Here is a 23,542-nt window from a genome sequence, read left to right as displayed (position 1 = left end):
TAAAGTTGGAGTATCTGAGGGTCAGGTTGCTCAACACTTCCCCCACACTTGCAAGAAACTGCGTGGGATTGCGGGTAGGGCGATAGAGCAATGCTCCAGAAAAGGTGAAAGTGTCATGCACTTGGATGCAAAAATATAGGCTCTCAGCTTCTTCAATATCAGGAAGCTCTCTAATTGAGCATTTATAGGTATCTCTATAAATGATATCTAGGCCACCACCACGCTGTTCTACGCGATCTTGTCTACAAATAGTCCATGCCGTCCCCCCTGGCTATTCTATGTCAGGGTTGGACGAATCACGAAGCCAAGTTTCTGTGATAAATAAACTAACTCATTTTCGCTGACTAAATCAAATATGTGAAGAGAATTTTTACACGTTGAGCGAGCATTTATCAAACCACCCTTCAGATAGTTGGGAGTCCAAAGATTGACAATAGGGTGGTAGGGTTTTAATGTATGTCTACAAACAGAACAACAGATCGGGCCTGCCCACTTATCTACATTGAGGGCATGATGGCAATGAAAACGAGAATTATTAGGAGCTAGAATAACATTTCTAGATAACTGGGTCACCTGAGTATAATGGGTGGCCCTTGGCTCTTCCTCGGCGCGGACGAGCGCAGACGGGCTAGACTCTGGCTTGACTCCGGCGCGGCTATGGCGCGCTCACTGCTCGCGTTCGCTGAGCGAAGTAGTAGCCATCTCCCTTTGTAGTCCCTTCGATAGCGCAAGGGCGCTGGGACTTGTAGTTTTAGTCCTGAAAACCTGAGGGGGGCTGATCACGCGTCTCCGGCCACAGAACCTAATCGTCTGTGAGCAGGAGGAAAGGGGCGCTGTGAATGCAGTATGTGAAACTAACTAATCAAGACAATTAAAAACACAAATTACGCCGCAAACAAAACTATCAGTAAACAGTGGATTTTAAAGTATGCAAACAGGCTAACACCTGCTTTCCGCCTCAGGTGCAAAAGGGAATCTTAGTGCGCAGTAGTCAGAGGCAATTGTGTAGACTTATTGCCAGGCTTCTGCCGCCGATGTAAAGAGGAATCACTTAAGGCCCCCAGTTTGAAGACCTCTGGTTTAGAGGGTATTAAGGTTATGGGTTACAGGGGCATTTTTAGGGTTTAGGGTGGGTTTGGGGTACAGGGGCATTTTAGGGTCTAGAAAGGGTTTGGGTTTTGGGGTGCAGGGTTTATTTTTAGGGTTCAGGATGGGTTTGTGTTTTGGGGGGCTGAGGTTTATTAAGGGTTTAGAGGGAATTAAGGTTATGGGGTACAGAGGCATTTTTAGGGTGGGTTTAGGTTTTGGGGTACAGGGGCATTTTTAGCGTTTAGGGTGGGTTTGGGTTTAGGGTGCTAGGGTATTTTAAGGAGTAAGGGTGGGTTAGGTTTTTGGGTGCAGGGGTATTTTAAGGGACCAGGGTGGGATTAGTTTTTAGGGTGTAAAGGGTAATTTAAAAAATATATTTTAAAAAAATGTATAAATATTTGGGAAAAAAAGTGTTTTATTTCAATATATATATATATTATATATCTCAGTCCAGGTTCCGAGAAGATATCAGAGCCAGAGGTCGGGACCTCAAGAACACCTCGTATCCAGCGATTCAAAATAGCCTCAAATAAGCAATACACTCCACAATGGAACAGGGAAGACGTTTTAATGAAGGATGACGCGTTTCACTCTGCAAGAGAGCTTGTTCACACAGCGCGCCAGAAACAGGGAAGTGCTTAAATAATAAACAAAGGACAAAATGAAAACAAACAATGTTGCACGCCTTCTCACAGTACTAAACACAGTAGATGGACTACAAAGTAATAATGTGTAGAAACAAAGTAACACAAACCATATGAGATAAATGCTGTATAAACACGGTCCCATAAATTTACACGTTAGTAATCAAGCAAATAATAGTAAGTAGTAATGATATGTACACGGGGATTATTTACAAGAGGAAAGATTATTTACAATCGACAGTGACGGCAAGTGTCTGATAATACCCTCCTGGAGCAATGCTGTTCAAATGAACAAGAAAATGATGGCATAGTGCCAAAAAATAACATTGCCACGCCTGGCTATAAATAAACAGCTAAGTAAATGCCCAGTGCAAAATATTACAAACATACTGAATGAGATGAAGCAGTAATCATGTAAATTGGACCACAGCAAATTAGCTATACACAAACCAATATCAACCAACACAACTTATCAGAGAAAGCAAGCAAAAAGTGATAAGGTAAAGAAAAAAGGGGATAAAGTAAGTAAAGAAAAAATATGTAAAGCCACAGTTGAGAAAAATATGCTAGACGGAACAAATAATAATCAAATGGCATAAATCATTGCAAATAGGTGTCATATCTAACATAATAAGCATCATTCAATGTCATGGAGAAAAACACCTAAACAAAGTATGTACAAGTGAAGGTTAACCAGCCGGCCAACCACTCAGTGAAAATCTACTTTACATCAGAAAAAATTGAAAAATAAAGACATGACCCATCACAACACAGTTCACAAGAAATTGCTCAAATCTTCGGTTAGGTTCAAACCATTAGGTGCCTTGGTATCTAAGGCAAGAATCAAATGAGATTCTTTCTGCCGAAGAAGTTTCATTCTGTCACCTCCCCGTCCGGGTTGTTATTGTTATTGTTATTTTTGATTTGTAGCGCGCTCAATCACCTACAGGTTGAGGTACTGAGCACAGAACTGTGTATTCGAGATCCCTCAATTTTTTATCATGTACAGCACGAAAATGTCTAGCGACGGGATAGTTGTTGTCACTATTGACAATTGCACGAATGTGCTGCAAGATCCGTTGGTGTACCGGAAGTTTGGTACTTCCAATGTACTCCAAGTTGCACGTGCATTTGAGTTTGTATACAACATATTCAGATCTGCATGTAAGGTACTCTCGAATGGGAACAGGTGTGGAGCAGAATGCGGTGACATAGTGAGTACTATTTTTGGCAAAGGTGCAGGCTCGACATGAAGTACACCTGAAGAACCCAGTTTTGGTGATCAGACTCTTTTTAGGTGGGTCTTCAGGCATGGGTCTATCAAGAGCGTCTCGCATACTGGGAGACCTTCTGAATGTGATATTAGGACTCGTAGGAAGTATAGGTCCTAGAATAACATCCGTAAGGATTATGGGCCATTCAGAAGAAATGATACCCCTGATTTTATGCTCCTGGGTGCTGTAGTTAGTAATTAGGCGTACATTGCAATCAGCAGTAGAGATGTTAGGAGTCTTGGGCATCAACAATGTTTTTCGCTCAAACGCACATGCTTTATGTAGAGCCTTATCAAGGATAGAATCAGCGTAACCCCTATGAATGAAACGTTGTTTAGATTCATTGAGACATTTCTCGAGGGAGTAATTTTCACTGCATATTCTGCAGATTCGAATGAACTCCCCATAGGGGATGCTCCGGATTGTATGGGCAGGATGAGAACTGTGAGCATGCAAAATTGAATTGCCTGCAGTGTCCTTTCTGTGCAAGCAAGTTTCAATTTGATTATTCTTGATGAAAATGTTTACATCTAGGAATTCTGCTGAGTCAGTCGTGATGGTAGAAGTGAATCTGAGATTAAAGGCATTCATATTAACCTCTTTGACAAACATTTCTGCCTCATCCACTGATCCCTGCCAAATGATGCAGACGTCATCTATAAAGCGCCAATAATGCGCAATATAGGGCAACCACGGACGATGTGTGGTCCTGAGCTCATGTTCCTCCCACCAGCCCAGATGCAAGCATGAGTAGCTGGGGGAGAAACACGAGCCCATCGCCACACCGCGGAGCTGCTGGTATATCTGACCCTGAAATTTAAAGAAGTTAGTAGTAAGACAGATGTTCAACATTTCCATCAACATTATGTTATGGTCTCGGAAACAAATGTCTCTTCTGTCCAAATAATATTTACACGTTTGCATGCCATGCTGGTGGTGTATCGACGTGTAAAGAGATTCAAAGTCCATTACCAAAAATAGTAAACCCTCATTCCATTTCACTTCCATAAGTTTATTAAGGAAGTCCGTGGTGTCCTTAACAAAGGACGGGAGATTCTGCATGTAAGGCTGCAAAAAGAAGTCTATGTACTTGGAGAGGTTTTCATTGCAACTCCCAATGGCAGCTATGATCGGACGACCTGGAGTTGGAGTAACCTGTTTGTGAATTTTCGGTAGAAAATATAGTACAGGTGTGATCGGATGATCATTAACCAGGAAATTACATTCATCTTTAGTGAGCAAACCTTTACGCTTCCATGTGTGGATTTGTTTGCGCGTAGACTCATGGCATTTGTTCATCGCAAACTGGGAAGTCAAAAGATAACAGGAGGCGTCATTAAGGTGTCTCTGGGCTTCAGTAATGTAGTATTTAGTTGACCAAAGCACTGTGTTACCCCCCTTATCTGCATTTTTGATTATAATGTCTTTGTTTTTTTTTAAGTTTGCTCACAAGTCGGTGGTATTGGTTGTCATTATAGTTAGACTGTTTTCTCTGGCTAAGAATTTTTCTGTTGAGCGCTTTCAATTCAACAATCACCCTGTCGCTGAACACATCAACCGCATCACGGGGCATGATCGGTAAAAAGGTAGACTTTGGGCGAAAAGGGGTGATAGCTGAGTGGCTCATCTCGGTGCTCTGGCTCACAGTAGGAATGGGTTGTGAGTCATTGTCAAAAGCAAGATCAAGCAAGTTTTGTAGCCCCCCAACATCTTGCACTTGTAATCCAGGTGTCATCATGTTGACCTCGGTTGTAGACTCTGTTTGTTTGATTCCTTTTGGCTTCAAGTCTAAAGTATTTGATAAGTTTAATCTTGCGGATAAACTTGTAAATATCAATCCGAGTTTGGTTATATGAAAACCTGTTAGGTGGACAATAAGACAACCCCAGTGAAAGTAATTGTTGTTCTTTTATAGTCAGAGGGAAATCAGTCAAATTGATGACAGTATTTTCTACCATGGTGGTTATCTTCTCCAATTCTTTTTTGCTTTTCCGCGTGTGGTATTTGCGCTTGAAGAGGACCCTCCTTGCGTGCCTGCGCTGGCTGTTTGATTGCCTAGTTTGTTCTGAGGTTGCCGGGAGCGCAGGGAGTAACGCCGGTCTTCGCTCACAAAATTCAGTTCATCAACAAGTGTGAAGTTTTCACAATTTGAAAGTCCTTCTGCAGATCTCCCTTGTGCAATTTCGTCTTCACTGCCAGACGTGAGCGAGTTCAAGGAGAGACTGTCACTATTATCGGGTTGTACCGTGTTAGCAGAAGTTGAAGGTTGATTGGCTTGAGCAATGCCAGCGTTTGCCACCGCTTTTCGCTTTAAATTGTCATATTTTCTGGAAAATGTAAAAATTCTCCCTGTGGCATAGTCATTTTTGTCTCTGGCAAACTTGGTGATTTTGCGCTCAATAATCGTTTCTTCCAATTTTTTTATCCGTATGTCAATTTCTGCCTTTGTTTTAGTGATCAAATCAGTTTCACCTGATGCCTCCAATAGACCGTTCACTCGATCGATTTCAAGTAGCAATTTATTTCGGTCAGATTCAGCATACTTGATTAGAATATGCAACATATTCATTGAGCTTTTCAGATTGTTATATATATATATATATATATATATATATATTAGTAGCCCGTTCTGCCGTTGTCCAGGTATGATTTGCTACCGGCCAGTAGTATATTTTTTTTTGATATTTCGTTTTGATAGCATTTCTTATCTGTGACAGGCCTGTGAAACGCTCCGATTCACAGTGCACTGCTGATGCACTTAAGAGTGCGCGTTCAGTAGTGTATGAACTCGAGTTTCCCTACTTTATTTTTCCTTGCAATATTATATAGCGCGAACTCGACAACATGGCATGAGCACAATTTACATTACAGAAGAAAACATTCATTTGTGGTAGGCACGGGGAGACAAAGCATTTTGCCTGGAGTCACAGGATGTTGAGCTGATGCCGAGATTCGAACGTAGCTCCCCAGCTCTAAAGTTCGCAATTCTAGAACTTGTGGCGGGAGGTGTGTCTAAAAGTGTATGTCGGTGCTGGCCATCAATGAGAGAGACCTGTGCATTTTTCAAATGGGTGGTGAAAAAATAGGAGTATGTTGCTGGAGATGTGGGCCGCCGTGCCACCAATGTACTTACCGGGGGAGGGTAAACGCCCATTATTCCGCAACTTTCTTTCCGCATACCATCACTCCGCATACTTTCATTACGAAAGTACCATGACTTTGCAATGCCATTATAACGCATGGCATTACATTTTATATGCTTTTACCACGCATAAATTTACAACGAAATTCGTTGTAAATGCATGAATGGTAAAAGCATGTTTTTTTTTTGTTTGCATAAGGTAAGTATGGGTATAGGGGTATATGTTTTGGGGTACTGAGGTATGTTTTGGGGTGTTTGGTTATTTTAAGGGTTCAGATATAGTTTTGGGTTATGGGGTACTTGGGTAGTTTTAGGGTTCAGGGCTAGGTTTGGGTTTTGGGGTATAGGGGTATTTTTAGGGTTTGGGGGTAGGTTTGGGGTACAGTGGTATTTTAAGGGTTCAGGGCTAGGTTTGGGGTACAGTGGTATTTTTAGGGTTCAGGGCTAGGTTTGGGGGGTACAAAGGTATTTTAGGGTTTAGGGGTAGGTTTGGGGTACAGGGTTATTTTTAGGGTTCAGGGGTAGGTTTGGGTTTTGGGGTATAGGCGTATTTTTAGGGTTCAGGGGTAGGTTTGGGTTTTGGGGTACAGGGGTATCTTAAGGGTTCAGGGCTAGGTTTGGGTTTTGGGGTACAGTTGTATTTTAGGGTTCAGGGGTATAAGGGTTCAGGGCTAGGTTTGGGTTTTGGGGTACAGTTGTATTTTAGGGTTCAGGGGTAGGTTTGGGTTTTGGGGTACAGTGGTATTTTTAGGGTTCAGCGCTAGGTTTGGGTTTTGGGGTACAGGGGTATTTTTAGGTTTCGGGCTAGGTTTGGGTTTTGGGATACAGGGGTATTTTTAGGGTTTAGGGATAGGTTTGAGTTTTGGGGTACAGGGTATATTTATATGGTTAAGATGGGTTAGTGTTTAAGGGTGTTGGGGTATTTTGAGGAGTAAGGGTGGGTTATGATTATGGGGTGCAGGGATATTTAAAGGGAGCAGGGTAGGATTAGCACACGATATGAGACATGGCATGAAGGGCGGAACATACCACACGCCCCCAGCGTTTTTCACGCCCACAGCACAACGCAGACACGCCCACAAGGGACTACTATGCTGGCACGGTTCTTTTACCTTTTAAATGTATATGGTGAGCGTCTGCATAGCCTATGTCCTTCTGCTGCAACTGCCCTTTCCAACGCTGTATTGGGTGTTGTGATTGGTGCTGTGGTTCCTGAGATTATCCGCCTCAAAGGTTCGGGCTCTCTCTTTATTATATTAGTATGGATATGGGGATATATATATATATATATATATATATATATATATATATATATATATATATATATATATATATATATATATATATACGCTGACAATGTGGGATTAGGTTTATCAAAGAAAAGGGTTTTATTCCATACCGCCTTCTTCACAACCCAACACATATATATATATATATATATATATATATATATATATATATATATATGGATAGTACTTTTACAAAGTATATGACTTTACCACACATGCATTTGCGTTGTAATGGCAAGTGTGATAAAGTCATATGAGGGGTAAAAGTTTGCGCAATGGGTTTGCGGAGTAATTGCAACCGCGTTGTAAAAAATGCGGAGTGATGGGTTGCAGGATTTTAGTTTGCGGGATCTCATCATATATTCATTGCAAAGTGCTTGCGTTGTGTGTAACCACATTCAAGACGTGTAGTAATACATAATGAAGCTAGCTGGGAAGTGAGGGGACACACTGTTCTTCATTGGTAAGGATGCTGAGGGGCTGTATGTATACTTATTTGCAAATATGTAAATAAATAAAAAGTGCATTTCCACAGAACTGAAGATAGGATGGGGAGTGTTAATACAGCTTATTCTGAGGTGACTTGTACATTAAACATAAAATCCTCCAAAAACTATGCAGAACTAATGAATTATAATTAAGTAAGCTAGCACAAAAGTGCCACTAAAATTTCATATATTGTGCCACAAAAGTTTACATATTGTGCTGCAACATCTGATGAGTAGTCTGCTCACATTATTTGAAAAAACACACTTAAACCAATGAGTTGCATGTGCAGTGGACACTTCTCCCTCTACAGGCCACCATAACTCAGATTTCTGCTTCATGTTGTGAGTGACAGGAGCTGTGTTGAGTCTTCTTCAGATAAGTTGACTTTCTGTTTTTACTTTAAGCTTTCTTACTAGGATTGTTCCCATGTTTCTGGATTTTAAATGCTGACCAAACGGTAAAGTTTGATTTATCTATTAAAAAAAAAGTTATCAGCAGACCAAGTGAACCCTGTGGGGGGGAAAAGGTTTTAATTAGAACTTCATTCAGAATGTATTTGCTCCTTGCTTCCTAATCACTAGGCCAAGGACTGCAAGATTTGCAATTCCTTCTCTCTTTATAATGAATCAGTAGGTTTCTCAAATGCATTGAAGAAAACACTAAAAAGTGTTGTCATATCAAGTGCACTCTCCTAAGCTGACTTTTGTGGAGATGCATTCTCTTTAAAAGAATGTCGAAAGAAAATGAAAAAAAATATGATTTTGAAATGTCCAGGGATCAAAGTTTGGCTTCTGTGGTGTTGAGTTAATCAAGAAAATCTCTTCAAACCCCTCTTCGGATCCATGTCTCCTACACCACAGAACAAAATGCCTTCTGAAATTCAAATTGTAACACCTGCACTGTCGATGGATCCAGTGCTGTCAGAGGACACCAAAACTCAGATTGCACCACCTGCATCGGCTAAGCTACCATCTCTGAGAACTTTAGGAACACCACCGTAGACCATTTCAGCAAGGACCATACTGTGGATGGCAAGGACACCAAAAACCTCCGATCTCATCGATTTCTGAAGAAGGCATTACCATTAATTAATGCCAAAACACATACGCAAGCAAGGTTTCTCCATACTCTCCTCAACATCTTCTGGACACTGATAAGCCCAACAATGATGGCCCCTTTGTACCAGCATATAACCCAGTGCAACTTTCTGCCAAGCACGAGGTGCTGGATGAGGAGTAAGATGAAGGAGAAGATGTTTTTTTTCCTTTTGGCCCTGAGGGACAAAGTGAAGATCATGAGCCCAGGTTTCAACAGGGCTTTGTGGCAATTGGCAATTGCTTCTGTAGGATTGATAATCACCTTTATATGGGTACCGACCTCTACCTCTAGCGAGGAGGTTAGTCTCCACCCAGAGCCAATGGTAATCCGTGTTTGAGTTAATGGATGGGGGGAAGAGCTGTGTCGGTTACTCATTATAAGAAGCCAATCTATCATAAGGCACCTGAATGTCAGAAATTGGCCTGCCGGCAGGCAAACTGCTTGACTAGCGTGTCAAATGGGATCGAAGACCCATCTTGGATTAGGTCACCCACACATGTGATTCTTGAAAAGTGCCACACCTGTTTTCTCTGTAACATTTGGCCTGAAGGCGCAGATAATTTTTAAGGGGATTCCCTTTGAATATATTGGGATATGCAAAGAGAGGTTATGGGCTCTGCGGTAGCGATCCTGAGCGATGCGCAACAGCTTATTAGAGTGTTGGCAAGAGAAATTTGGGTATAATTTAATGTATCTCGTTTATCCGTGTCTCCCACCTCAATTAAATAATGACCAGTGAGCTAGCAGGCAAGCCATTAAACTTGCGCCGCAAGATTATAAGATCCAAAATCTGGGACAAATAAGCCTCCCTGGTCCATGGGAAGTTTGATCTTAGCCAGGGCAACCCTGAGTTTTCAATTATTCAATTTTAAAGCACTCATCTTGGCTTCCAAGGTCTGGAACATCGTCTTGGGTACAGAAATAAGGGGGTTAGAAAAAGAATAAATTAATTGTGGTAAAATTATCTTTTGGTAATAGCTACTTGGCCTAAACCATCAGGAGAAGAGACCTCCAAAACGTAACTTGGGATCTGTGCAAAGACACTGCCTGCCTTGAATTACCATCCGGTTAGACTATTAGTAATGTATACTTTGATACCAAGGTAACAAAGATGAGGACTCCCATGTAATTGGGTGCTCGTCTACAACTATGTGATGTATGGGGCAGCTAGCTCTGAGAGGGGATAAGTAGGATTTCAAGTAGTTAGTAACGTTATAAGTATCACTACTTTTGTTAGAATTAATAGGACTCGTAGTAGTCGTTCTTAAAGCACTAGGGTACTTAATGTAATAGTATTAGTAATAAAAATAGTAGCAGTTATGGTACAGCTTGTACTAATGACAGTAAAATACTAGGGCTCATAGTCCCCTAGCTGTACTATTAGTAGTAAAAATCATAGTACCAGTGCTTTTAGAGCTACTAGAAATATTAGTATTAGTGCCAGATCTTCGTAGGGGTGCCTACGATGTTAATTGCAGTAATAATTTAGGGGGATAGGTTCACCAGGTATTATATTTCATAAATGTGCTGCATTCATATCTCCTCAAACCACTGACGGGGCAGCAAAGTGCTCAGATTTGCATCCGATCTCTGGGTGGCATTTGTATGTCTTGTGGAATGATATTGAATTCTCTGTTCTATATGGAGAGATGCAGAGTGAGGTGTCTGAGGCTTAGGTATGTATATCTCTGGGTGCAGTTTAGCTAAGTATGTGTTTTCATGGGTATGAAAAGACCTGTTCGGTAGCTATAGTGGCGAGTAGGAAGAATCTTCAAGTATGGATGTTTTAGGGAAGGGGGTGATGATGAAACGAGCAAGGTACATGAACATATATGTTTACAGTAAAGGAAAATGCAATGTTGTTTTTTGGCGATTTGCTACTATAATAGATGTAACTTAATCACTTATTTCAGCAGAAGGAAAGTTGTAAAATTAGAAACACTTTAGGAGAATATGTGCATACTGGAAAACATGTTAAAAGTTTGGTAGATTGGAAGTATTCTTAAAGTGAAGTCTGGCATATGTTTAAATTTGAAAAGGGTACACATGTGAAACAGTGATACGCGACAAAAGTTTTGCATTACAGTCAGCATGGCTTGAGACGGTGGCTTAGTGGCTATTCTCTACAATCAAGGCAACACAATAAAAAACGTCAATGAAGCTAAGCAGTTCAACCAATGTAATATAACCAAGAACAGAGATGTAGCATTAGAAAAATAAGGATTGGCAAATAGGTCTTGCCTTTCAAAAATGCTTGTTTATTGTTTGTAGTGGCCATTGATTGCTGATGCTCACCAGCAGCAGCTGTAAAAAAATGTTTTGTGGCCATGCACATGCATGCTTATGCCATGACACAGCTTGCTACCACTTTGCATTTTTATTCCATTCTCATTTCCAAATGATGATGCCATTTTTGGGACCATATTGTGACGGAACGAGTGCCTGTTATTTTTGCGTTTAAGGTGTGTAAACATTTAACTCAAAATATCTGAGTTAATGCATTAATTTAGACAGAACAAGTAAAAAACAAGTTCTAAAGAAAGGAGCACCTAAAGAACATGACCGTGAGGGAGCAACAGAAATGGGGAGGTTGTGGGGCTGAGCAGCTGAGAGTCGCCTAACGGTTCTGTGGAGAAGCAATAGGTAAGGGTGGGTGACCAACAAAGGACCTAGTTATGTGGAAGGTGGGGGGAGTTCAGTAGAAATAACATGAATTCAAAAGTTGATGTGGGGGAGGAGGAAGAGCTGCAAGGAGCCTATGGTGGTTGGGTGTAACTAACTCATGGGGAACTTAAGAGAACAAGAAAATACATGTACTCCTATTGCATGCTGATAGCAAGAGACAAAAAGTAGATCTCTGATTATAAGCAGTGGAAAGATACAAGTCATCCAATCAAAAGGATGGTAAAGAAACTATGCTCCTGGGGAGAGACAAACACAAAACAAGCATTGGTAATGCCAACTGGTCTTGCCTAGGAGACCTATTGGTTTGGTCATGGTGTAAGTCCAATATGACAGTAAATAATATATATATTTTTTAAATGCTATGTCGGAGGGATCATGTAATTTTGTAGGCTTGTGCCAACACAGATGCATGCCCCTACAAAAGAAGTTGTGCATTTATTTTTCAATTTGCCAGTCCAAGATGGATTAGTAAATACAAGATTGTGCAAAATGTGCTTTTTGGAATTAGCACAAATATGCTTTTTTTTAATATAGTTCCTTTAAAAAACAAATAAACCACCAACTCAAAAGTGGGTTGGGTGTATGCTGGGAATGGGCATGGAACGAGGCAACATTGAGGAAGGGAGGACCAGAGCGAAGGACAGTCGACAATGGGGGGGAAGCACAGGGACGACGGAGAACAAGAAACGGAGTAAGCACATGGAACATGGCCAGACGTTAACGCATACAGACAAGGGAGGGTGGGCAAGCAGGAATGGGGTAGCACACAATGGAGGGTTGGCAAGTTGGGATGGGAAAGCACACTGACAATGGAGGATGGGCAGGCGGGCATAAGGAAGCAGACGGACAGCAGAGGGTGGGTGGGAGTTGATGGAGAAGCATACAGACCGCATAGGGATGGAGAAGCAAGAACATAACTGAGAGAGGGAAGAAGCCGGGGGAGAAAAACCTGAGGTGAAAAAGAGGAAAATTAAGTAGATGAGGGAGACACCAAGGAATCACTTGCGCTCTTGTAGAGTGCTTAACTAAAAATAATAAAGTTGCGCTTGAAAAGGGAGCAGTGGAAGGACTCAAGTAATGGGTCTGTGCTCCATGGGAGGGACAAATGCCAAAAGAGGAAGAAAAGCTCACAAGCTGTCAAGTAAGAATCAAGGAGTGACAGTAAAGCTAACTAATAGTATGTAATGGGCGGGCTCTAAGCTCACTAAAAGCTAACAATATGTCTTGCTAAAGACAACATGTGTGCTGTCTTTGGTGAGCCCTAAAGAATAAGGAAAGCCATTTAGTAAGAAGAAGGCAAATAAGAGCAACAAGTTAACCAACCAATTGTGAGCAATGGCCTGATCCGCATCCCATTCCGAGTATTGGTATTATACATTACCACTCTTTCTACAATAGATAACTAAACTACTTGTCCCAGTGGGCTGGATTCTATATTCTCTTCTTTATTTATAGTTCAGTGCCCTTTCTGATTTGTCGTTATGTGTTTGAACATGGGTACTCGCCATTAACTCTCTTCTTGCTTCCCAAATGTTTCCATTGGTCTAATCTTTGACACGTTTTTACAGCTTGTACCACTAGTAATTGTTTTCTAGCATCATTCTTAAGTATTTTATTTCATATAGCTGTATTAGATCGCATGCGAGCAGACCAGAAAAAGTATGGCAAGGCATCGTGGGCTGTTGCGGTGGACAGAATGGAAAAGCTTCAATATGCAGTTTCAAAGGAGACCCTTCAGCTGATGCGAGCAAAAGAAGTCTGCTTGGAGCAGAGGAAACATGCACTTAAAGAAGAGGTAAGTATCATCAGCTATATATCTTTTTTGAGGCTTAGGAAAAATAAATCATAAAACACAAGGCAATTAGAGCCCAATGTACTAAGATTTTTCATGGTTGCAAAGCCTATAGTCTGCAAAGTTGCATGTTTTGCAACCACAATGTACAAAAACATCCTGCGAGTCAACACATAAAATTGTTTCTGACTTCAAAAATTTAATATGAAGCCCATTCCAAATCAGAAAAAGGACGGGGCGTGAAAAGGACGCACTCCACCTAATTGTGATTCACAATGATATGTATCAGTGGTTTGCGACCCTGATTAGAGTCTCAAACCTTGAACAGTTAATGACACCTGACTTGTGGTAGTAACCAGTTTGGAAAGTGTAAGGGGTACCTTTGGTATCACATTGACATTTATGAATGTTGATGGGTAGCCTTTGGGTGCCAGGGGATGGGGGTGGTAGGGAGGTACAGGGGGGATGTCTGTCTGTGGTCCAGGGGATAACTGCATGCTCAGCTTGATATGCCCTATGCAAAGGAAAAGAAAATTCTCTCCCTTTAATGTATGTTGTTACATTTTTTTCACACTCAGCAAATGCTTTGAGGTCCTCTGTATCGGTCAAGCTTTGTTGAAAGTGTGTTCTTCTTCATTAACAACAAGACAGCAATTTTTGCAGACCCCTACGAATATTCATTTTACAATGCACCAGATTAATAAAGCAGTCTCATCACAAATTGAAGCACATGGTCTGCAAAAAACACTGACTGCTTTTGCACCAGGGCTTTGTACATTGAGTCCTACGTCAGGAAAATGTAGGCAGGTGTTCATAAACTTCTGCAGACCTTCCATTCTAAATAGTAATGCCAATACATTATCTTTGATTTAGAATAATCATTTTAGCCAGTTTGAGATGTTTAAAGGTTATTAGGATGAGTAGATTATGGTAGTATCTGATATGATCTTGTGTCATGGCCTTAAGAGTCTCCCAAATTGAAAAAAGTCGAGGTACTGCCTGTATTGAAAAGAAGGTATTCTGCAGTGAACCCTCATCTCTCCCAGCCACTCTTGGTTTGTCATGAGAGACCTATCAAGCTGCCACCTAGACTTCCGCCCAGGTGTCTGATCCTAATCTTTTATTAGCTTGGGAGGCTAAAAAATAAAATCAAGACGAGATGTGATTTTAAAACAATGCGAAAAACCGGTGTATCGAGAAAAGCCCGGGTGATCCAAATGCCAGTGATCAATTAATTGAAAATCCTGTCTTGTGATGTCTATAACTTTTTTGGTCTTAGATTGAAGTTGTTCATAGCTTTGTCTGACATATCTAGTGTCAGGTCCTGGATATAATTGAAATCTCCTCCAAAAATCAAAGAACCCTCAGCCCCCATACTGATATTATGGATCTGTGATAACGTGTCAGTATCGTCGCTAATGTGGCCATAATAACCAGATTGAGGTAGACCCCATTGACAGAAACGTTCAGCCATAGTCACCAACCTCTGGGATCTCAAGTAACTTCCCTTATAATTCAGTCAATACCCCTCCTTGCTAAACAGATTGCTACACCCCTAACAGCGAAACCTGTAGTAACAAAAAATAATTGAGAGTATTTATCTGGGATGAAAATCTTCGGGTATTGCTCTTAAGGTGAGTGTCTTGTGAAAAAAATAATGATGATAATAAATTCCTCAGGGGCAAATGACATCAACCATCTTATCAAACACCAATATTTGTTTAAAATGTTATTTGCGCTGCAGGAAATGACCCTAACCATGTGGCATTTAATATAATAATTATAATGTCACATGTACTCTTCGTGTTCCTAACATTAACTATTTCCAAGCCTACTTTATTCCTGCTCTTTTTCACTACATGTGCGCCCTCCCTCCCCTGACACCCACCATTGAATAACCCTGTGACCCCCAGAGCCCATGGCACACCTCTGCCTGCCAGGGGGCATTGCCTGCGCTACCCCACCTCGCGCCCCCCGCCCACTCATCCCAAAAAAAGAGTGCCATGGGACTACCCTTGAGATCCTGAAAAAATATTTAACAGCTATCCCCTCTGATCAAAACACACAACATCAGATCTCACACAAAAAGCTATTTGAACAAAAGCAAGTCCAGTATTAGTTTGTTATTTTATGGGGGAAAGTCCGGAGCCTCTCAACTGCTGACAAAAAGATACAATTGTCCATTGAATAACACCTTGCATTTGAACTGTTGACACACTGGGCTTTGAAAAGATCAATCATCCTGATAAACTCCTTCAACGACGGGCCGCAGATGATGCCAGATCTGCGAAGATGTGACACTGTGGTAGTCCTGGGTAGAAAAGCTTCTCATCTCAATTAATTGTCTTGCACAGTATGAGCTCTTTGATACGATAATCTGAGAAGTTCACCAGAAGAGCTGGGGGAGCGCTGAGCAGGAACACAATGGGCAAATGGTCCAATCTCCGGCAAATTCAGGTAGTACATTGGCTTTAATAAATAAATCCACCCATTGGGAGACCTAGAGGCCTTCACTCCCCTTGGGTATACCAACATTACGCAGATTGGAGAGTTGTGTATAGTTTTCAAGCTCCTCTTTCTTAATTTCCAGGAAACCCTTTTCTCTCTTTCTATGTGACTCTTCTCTCTGCATGGCTGCCACGTTGTCTGAGTTCAGATATTCTGAATTCAGCCTCCTTAATTCTCAATGGAAGATGTATCATGCTGTCCTCGATCTTTGATAACTTCTCATACAAAGCGGCGATCTCTAGTTACTGAGAGACCTTTAGTTCCCTTATCTCAGACAAGATAGTGTCCAGCATAGTTTTAACTGAGTGATCCTCCCTACATCCTGTCCCCCCTTGCTCTTGTTGTAGTTCTTGTGCCTTTCCGTCTCATACTCAACTCCGAGAGAGACTGGCCCGACTGCCTGAAATTTTGTTTAACTCTGAGTTCAAAGGAGAAGGCGCCAGTAATAAGGGATAAAATGAAAGGGCAGAGAGATCTTTGGAACCTGTGTCCGAGCTTACTTCTTGCAGTGTCATTGTTGCCTGTATCTGTACCTCCGAAGCTGATTCTGATATTGAGGATTGGCTTTAAAATGCCAGAACAGGTGTAGTTGATTTCCCGTACAAAGGGTATTCCTTAGGCTTGGCAAACATCTACCTCTGCAGTGCTCCCTACTCGTCTCATCAAGCAAATCAGAATATGTATTAATCAATCAATCAGGGGTTTATAAAGCGTGCTACTCACCCGTGATGGTCTCAAAGGGCTAGGGTTGCAGGGCGGCGGGGCAGGTCCGGATCAGTCGAAGAGCCAGTTCTTGAGGTCCTTCCTGAACGTGTGCAGGGTCGGGGATCTTCTGATGTTCACGGGGAGCTCGTTCCAGGTCTTGGCTGCGATGTAGGAAAAGGCTATTCTACCTCTTCTGTTTCTGCGGATGCAGGGCACCTCAGCCAGTGCGGATGCAGGGCACCTCAGCCAGTGCGAGGTCGGCGGAACGGAGTTTCCTCTTGGGTATGTGGAAGGATACTCTCTCGTTGAGGTATTCTGGTCCGATGTTGTTGAGGGATTTGTAGACGTGGGTGAGGAGTTTTAAGGTGTCACTCTTCTCAACTGGGAGCCAGTGGAGGTATCGTAGGCGTTGGGTCATGTGTTCATGGCGTGGTGTCCCTGAGGATGAGTCTGGTAGCGGCGTTCTGGATGGTTTGGAGTCTGTGTAGAAGAGTTCTGTTGATACGGTGTATAGGGCATTGCTGTAGTGTATCCCCGTGGGGGAATATTGTGAGCCATTCACTATAGAATCCATCATCACACTTTGATTTTCGATGATTGTATACATTTCAGCCTCTCACTCCAACTGTGACTACTAATGACACTAGCACTAAGTGCAGGTGCAGTTTTAGAGTGCATTCTCGACTGCAGGCCACAATTGAACTGAGCTGCAGCTGACTTTACAGAGCACACCTTTTCGTCCTCAGGGTGGGTGGAGACGGAGTGATGGCAGTAGTATTCCCTGTCTTTGGATGTAGCTTTTTCATGCTCGCAATACATTACTATATATAATGCCTCCTGAGAACAGTTTGATGTTGGGTTGTTGAAGAAAGCTTTGCTGCATTTGCCAAATTGCGCCAACATGCAGTGCTTTGAGTACCAAAATGCCTTGTACTTCAACTTTGGAGATAGCACATCCTTCAGGCAGTGTTAGCATGGTCAAGAAAACTTGGCTGAAGCTGGTTACAGTTATTCTAAAATGGGCACAAGTGTATAAAGTTTTTCACAGTTGACTTGATCTAATATAATCGAAACCGGCAAGTAGTTGTAAAAGTGCAGATTTGTTTACAGAAAGAAACTGAGAAATCCAAAATAGCACCTCTATCTTGGAAAGGCATATCACATCGTTCAAAATGTCAATCCTTCCAAAGAATCTATAATTCTTCGAGGCACTACCCATGTGCATTAAAAGAATATATGAAAGCTGCAGCTGTTCTGTCTAGATTTGGCAGGTGAAGAGGGTAAAGGTAAGTGGATAGCATGCAGACCTAGAGAGTTGGTTTGGGGAATCCCAAACTTATGGAGATAATATCAGGACGGGCAGCCAAAGTTTTTGTAGTATATTGTTTTGTGATATTTCGTTTTGATAGCATTTCTTATCTGTGACAGGCCTGTGAAACGCTCCGATACACAGTGCACTGCTGATGCACTTAAGAGTGCGCGTTCAGTAGTGTGTGAACTTGAGTTTCCCTACTTTATTTTTCCTTGCAATATTATATAGCGCGAACTCGACAACATGGCATGAGCACAATTTACATTACAGAGCAACACATTCATTTGTGGTAGGCACGGGGAGACAAAGCGATTTGCCTGGAATCACAGGATGTTGAGCTGATGCCGAGATTCGAACGTAGCTCCCCAGCGCTAAAGTTCGCAATTCTAGAACTTGTGGCGGGAGGTGTGTCTAAAAGTGTATGTCGGTGCTGGCCATCAATGAGAGAGACCTGTGCATTTTTCAAATGGGTGGTGAAAAAATAGGAGTATGTTGCTGGAGATGTGGGCCGCCGTGCCACCAATGTACTTACCGGGGGAGGGTAAACGCCCATTATTCCGCAACTTTCTTTCCGCATACTATCACTCCGCATACTTTCATTACGAAAGTACCATGACTTTGCAATGCCATTATAACGCATGGCATTACATTTTATATGCGTTTACCACGCATACATTTACAACGAAATTCGTTGTAAATGCATGAATGGTAAAAGCATGTTTTTTTTTAATGTTTGGATAAGGAAAGTGTGGGTATAGGGGTATATGTTTTGGGGTACTGAGGTATATGTTTTGGGGTGTTTGGGTATTTTAAGGGTTCAGATATTTTAAGGGTTTAGGGATAGGTATGGGTTTTGGGGTACAGGGGTATTTTTAGGGTTCAGGGCTAGGTTTGGGTTTTGGGGTATAGGGGTATTTTTAGGGTTAGGTTTGGGGTACAGGGGTATTTTATGGGTTCAGGGCTAGGTTTGGGGTACAGGGGTATTTTTAGGGTTCAGGGCTAGGTTTGGGGTTACAGGGGTATTTTAGGGTTCAGGGGTAGGTCCGGGGTACAGGGTTATTTTTAGGCTTCAGGGCTAGGTTTGGGTTTTGGGGTATAGGCGTATTTTTAGGGTTCAGGGGTAGGTTTGGGTTTTGGGGTACAGGGGTATCTTAAGGGTTCAGGGCTAGGTTTGGGTTTTGGGGTACAGTTGTATTTTAGGGTTCAGGGGTAGGTTTGGGTTTTGGGGTACAGTGGTATTTTTAGGGTTCAGGGCTAGGTTTGGGTTTTGGGGTGCAGGGGTATTTTTAGGTTTCAGGGCTAGGTTTGGGTTTTGGGATACAGGGGTATTTTTAGGGTTTAGGGATAGGTTTGAGTTTTGGGGTACAGGGTATATTTATATGGTTAAGATGGGTTAGTGTTTAAGGGTGTTGGGGTATTTTAAGGAGTACAGGTGGGTTATGATTATGGGGTGCAGGGGTATTTAAAGGGAGCAGGGTAGGATTAGCACACAATATGAGACATGGCATGAAGGGCTGAACGTACCACACGCCCCCAGCGTTTGTCACACCCACAGCACAACGCAGACACGCCCACAAGGGACTACTTTGCTGGCACGGTTCTTTTACCTTTTAAATGTATATGGTGAGCGTCTGCATAGCCTATGTTCTTCTGCTGCAACTGCCCTTTCCAACGCTGTATTGGGTGTTGTGATTGGTGCTGTGGTTCCTGAGATTACCCGCCTCAAAGGTTTGGGCTCTCTCTTTATTATATTAGTATGGATATGAATGCAGCAAAGATAGTAAGATGGCAAAGTTCGAGGCATGTGGGCTGCTGAATTCATATCTGTGCATAGATCGCCGCCTAGTGTTGGGTCCGGATGATTGCACATTGTTGTCCTGGAAGAGTCTTCGAAGTATCACGAGATAGGTGTCTCCTCCTCTGGACTACAGTGCGCATGGGCATCCCCTCCATCCTCAGATTGTTTGTTTCCGCCTTTGGGTTCGGATGTTACTATCTTAGCTCAAGTTAGGAAAACTTTCTACAAAGCCAAAAGGCTTTCGACAGCGTCGGTATAGTTTCGTTCGGTACCGATAACTTTGCTTCGGAAGGACACCGTGGAATCAGCCGGTTTTCTTTCCATACTCGACCCGATCTTCGACCTACGATGGAAAGAAGCCTATTCAAAAGGTGTCCACTTTGCAATGCAAAATACCCGCACATCGATGTCCACCTGGTGTGCAACAAGTGCCTGTCCCCGGATCACAACGAGGCCAACTGTATGGCCTGTGCCCGGTTCAGGTCGAAGAAAACTCTTCGGATTCGTCGCGCGGCTCGGTTGGAGTCGCAGAAATCAGCGCTTAAGCCAGTAAACATCTTCGGGACCGAAGACAAGGAGGTCGTTGATCTAGAGGATAAGGGTGAACACTCGGATCCTGTTTCGAGCCATGACTCAGAGTATGACGCCGAAGATGAAGAAATATTAGAAGAGGAAGAAAACGTCGTCGATGAGGTAGGAGATGACGCAGAGGCCCTTGGGGCCGTAGAAGATTAGCTTAGGCGAGGAGCTAGGCCTCACCGTCGATACGGGAGTCCAAGATAAAGCACTCCATAAGGCTCAGGTCGAGGGATCGCCACAAGGCCTTACCCGAGATCTACCGACTCGTTCTATAGCCCCGCATAAAGGCCCGGCTACGGACACATATAAAGAGCCATCGGTATTAAAAATGCCATTGGTCGATCCAAAGAAATAGAAACCGAAAGCTTCACTGCCAAAACCGAAAGTGCAGCTAACTCTAGTCGGTTCCAAGGCCTCAAACCCCTCGGAGCCGAAGAAACAAAAAAAGGACGTCGATACCGACAAATTCAAAAAGGCCATCGAGCCGAAATTTGGGGCACCCAAGACCAAAGTCAAGGCTGTCGAACCGGCGAAGTCGGCGCCAAAGAAAGTCGGCACAGACAAAGTGCTCGACCCGAAAAAGGGGGTCGATCCTCGGTCGACGCCTGCGGCCAAAACAAAGACCGGCTCCAAGGACCCTGTCGAGTCGACGCAGCCGACCCCATTCGTGTCCAAAGAGGTGTCGGAATCACTCCAACTCATCAGGGAAAAGGCTACAATGGTCGGACCGAAAAAGGCCCCAACCCCAAAGTTGGTCGGAAACGTTCCAACCACTCCGACACCAATCAAATTCGGGTTGCCACCGATGGTGCGACCGAAGATATTCGAACCAAAAAAGGGTATCGGAGCCAATATAGGAGTGTCAATGGGACTACAGGCTACAGAAGAGCCTGAAGAACAGGAGTCGAGGCAGTTCATCGACTCAGACACTGGTAGACTGTCCTTGTATAAAAGGAAAATCATACCTGAAACACCCATGGAGTCATATAGGATTCCATTAAAGAAAAAAAGGTATTCCACCACATCGCCAGCTCTTGTGGAACCTCTGCAATCCTATGGACAAGAACCTCACTCTTGTTCACCCACATACTCAGATGTAACGAAGACGAGGATGACACTTATCATGTGGACACTGATCCCGATGATCAAACCCAACCATGGGCGGACCCTACTGACCCAAAAGATCTGCAAAATGCCCCTGACACTCATGCATACAATGTAAAAACATCTCCTACTGAGGACACTACTGCCTTTAACGCCCTTATTGAAAGAGCGGCAGGTAACCATGATGTACAACTACATGCTGACCCGGTTGAAGAAGATTTTTTGTTCGACACCTTTTCCACTTCAGAAAGAACCGTCAAGACTCTGCCCATGCTCAAAGGGGTCCTTAAGCATGCTGGTGACATCTTTAAAGATTACACAAGGGCAAGGCTATTGAACCCTAGAATTGAAAAAAAATATAGATCGGCACCTGTGGACCCTACTTATATAAAAGGACAGTTGCCATTGGACTCATTAGTTGTTTCTAATGCACGTAAGAGGGCGAACTCCCAAACGACAGGTGATGCTCCCCCTCCTGACAAAGAGTCAAAAGTACTGGAAACTTCAGGAAAAAGAGTTGCAGCGCAGGCAGCTAACAACTGGCGCATTGCCAACACTCAGGCACTCTTAGCCAGATATGACAGGTCCCATTACGATACCCTTGAGACACTGTTGCAACACCTACCAGATCAGTACAAGGAGGGAGCAGAGCTACTAATCCAGGAAAGCAAGCTTCTCACTAATGCTTCCATTAAGTGCGTGCTAGACGCAGCTGACACTGCAGCCAGGGCCATTAACACTAGCGTCATGCTAAAATGACATGCCTGGTTGAGAATCTCTGGATTCAAACCAGAAATACAAACTACTATCCTCAATCAGCCGGTTAACCTGGACTACTTATTTGGACCTGAGGTTGACACCACCCTTGAGAAGATTAAAAAGGACAACGAGACTGCAAAGTCTATGGGGGCTCTGCAGTCACAGCAGTTTCAGGGTGGCTCTTTTCGTCGCTCCAATACTAGAGGACCTTCAAGAGGTCAAAACACACAGCAAACACAGTATAATAAAGGAGGCACACAAACCACCTACAATACACAGAACAGGGGTGGATACCGTGGAAACAACATCAAAGGCAGAGGAAGAGGAAACAACAATTCCAGATCCTCTGCCAATAACAAACAGTGACGCCCCGACACTGCCCCCCGACCATATAACACCTGTTGGGGGGAGACTCCAACAGTTCCTGCCGGTCTGGAAATCCATCACCACAGACAGGTGGGTAAGAGACATTGTCCAGTACGGGTACTGTCTAGAGCTGATATCCACTCCACCCAACATACCACCAAGACACCGTCCTATGTCCGCAGAGCACTTACACATATTGCAGCAGGAGGTCGTCAGCATGCTGCAAAAAGGGGCCATAGAGCTCGTGCCTGTAGAAGACCAAGGCCCAGGGGTGTACTCTCTGTATTTCTTAATACCAAAAAAGGAAGGGTCTCTCAGACCTATACTGGACCTCAGGCCTCTAAACAGCTACATTCTATCAGAGCATTTCCATATGCTCACTTTACAGCAGGTTCTACCGTTACTCAGTCAGGGGGACTTCCTCGCAACACTAGATCTAAAAGATGCGTATTTCCATATACCCATACACCCATCACACAGACAGTATCTCAGGTTCACTATTCAAAATCAACTTTATCAGTTCAAAGTCCTCCCTTTCGGAGTAACAACGGCACCCAGGGTGTTCACAAAGTGCCTGGCGACAGTAGCAGCACACCTAAGGAGACAGCACATACATGTCTACCCTTATCTGGACGACTGGCTTATTCAAGCAAAGACGGCCCAGCAGTGTGCCAGCCACATGTCCCGCACCATTCATCTCCTTCACAATCTGGGATTCTTGCTGAATTATCCAAAGTCACATCTTCAGCCCGCCCACGTACGACAGTACCTGGCCGCGACAATAAACACTCTGGCAGCCAAAGCTCAGCCAAATTCAGTGAGGATAGACAGCATGCAATTGCTGATACAAAAATTCAGACCCCAACACTCGCTTCCAGCAAGAGTGTTCATGCAGTTGATAGGCATGAT

General features: G+C 43.1%; 1 protein-coding gene across 2 annotated transcripts in view; it reads left to right on the top strand.

Moving 5' to 3' along the window:
- Window positions 1-23,542, top strand: part of JMY (junction mediating and regulatory protein, p53 cofactor) — a 483,755-nt gene that overhangs the window by 154,498 nt on the left and 305,715 nt on the right. For both annotated transcript variants that reach the window (XM_086960737.1, XM_086960738.1), the window contains exon 4: window positions 13,336-13,505. In XM_086960737.1, coding sequence (XP_086816863.1) covers window positions 13,336-13,505 — 170 coding nt within the window. The remainder of the gene's footprint in view (window positions 1-13,335; window positions 13,506-23,542) is intronic.

This window comes from Lissotriton vulgaris, chromosome 3_1 (genome assembly GCF_964263255.1).
Source record: "Lissotriton vulgaris chromosome 3_1, aLisVul1.2, whole genome shotgun sequence".
Classification (NCBI taxonomy): Eukaryota; Metazoa; Chordata; class Amphibia; order Caudata; family Salamandridae; genus Lissotriton; species Lissotriton vulgaris.
The sequence above is the reverse complement of the archived record's forward strand: the minus strand, read 5'-3'. Positions and strand labels throughout refer to the sequence as shown.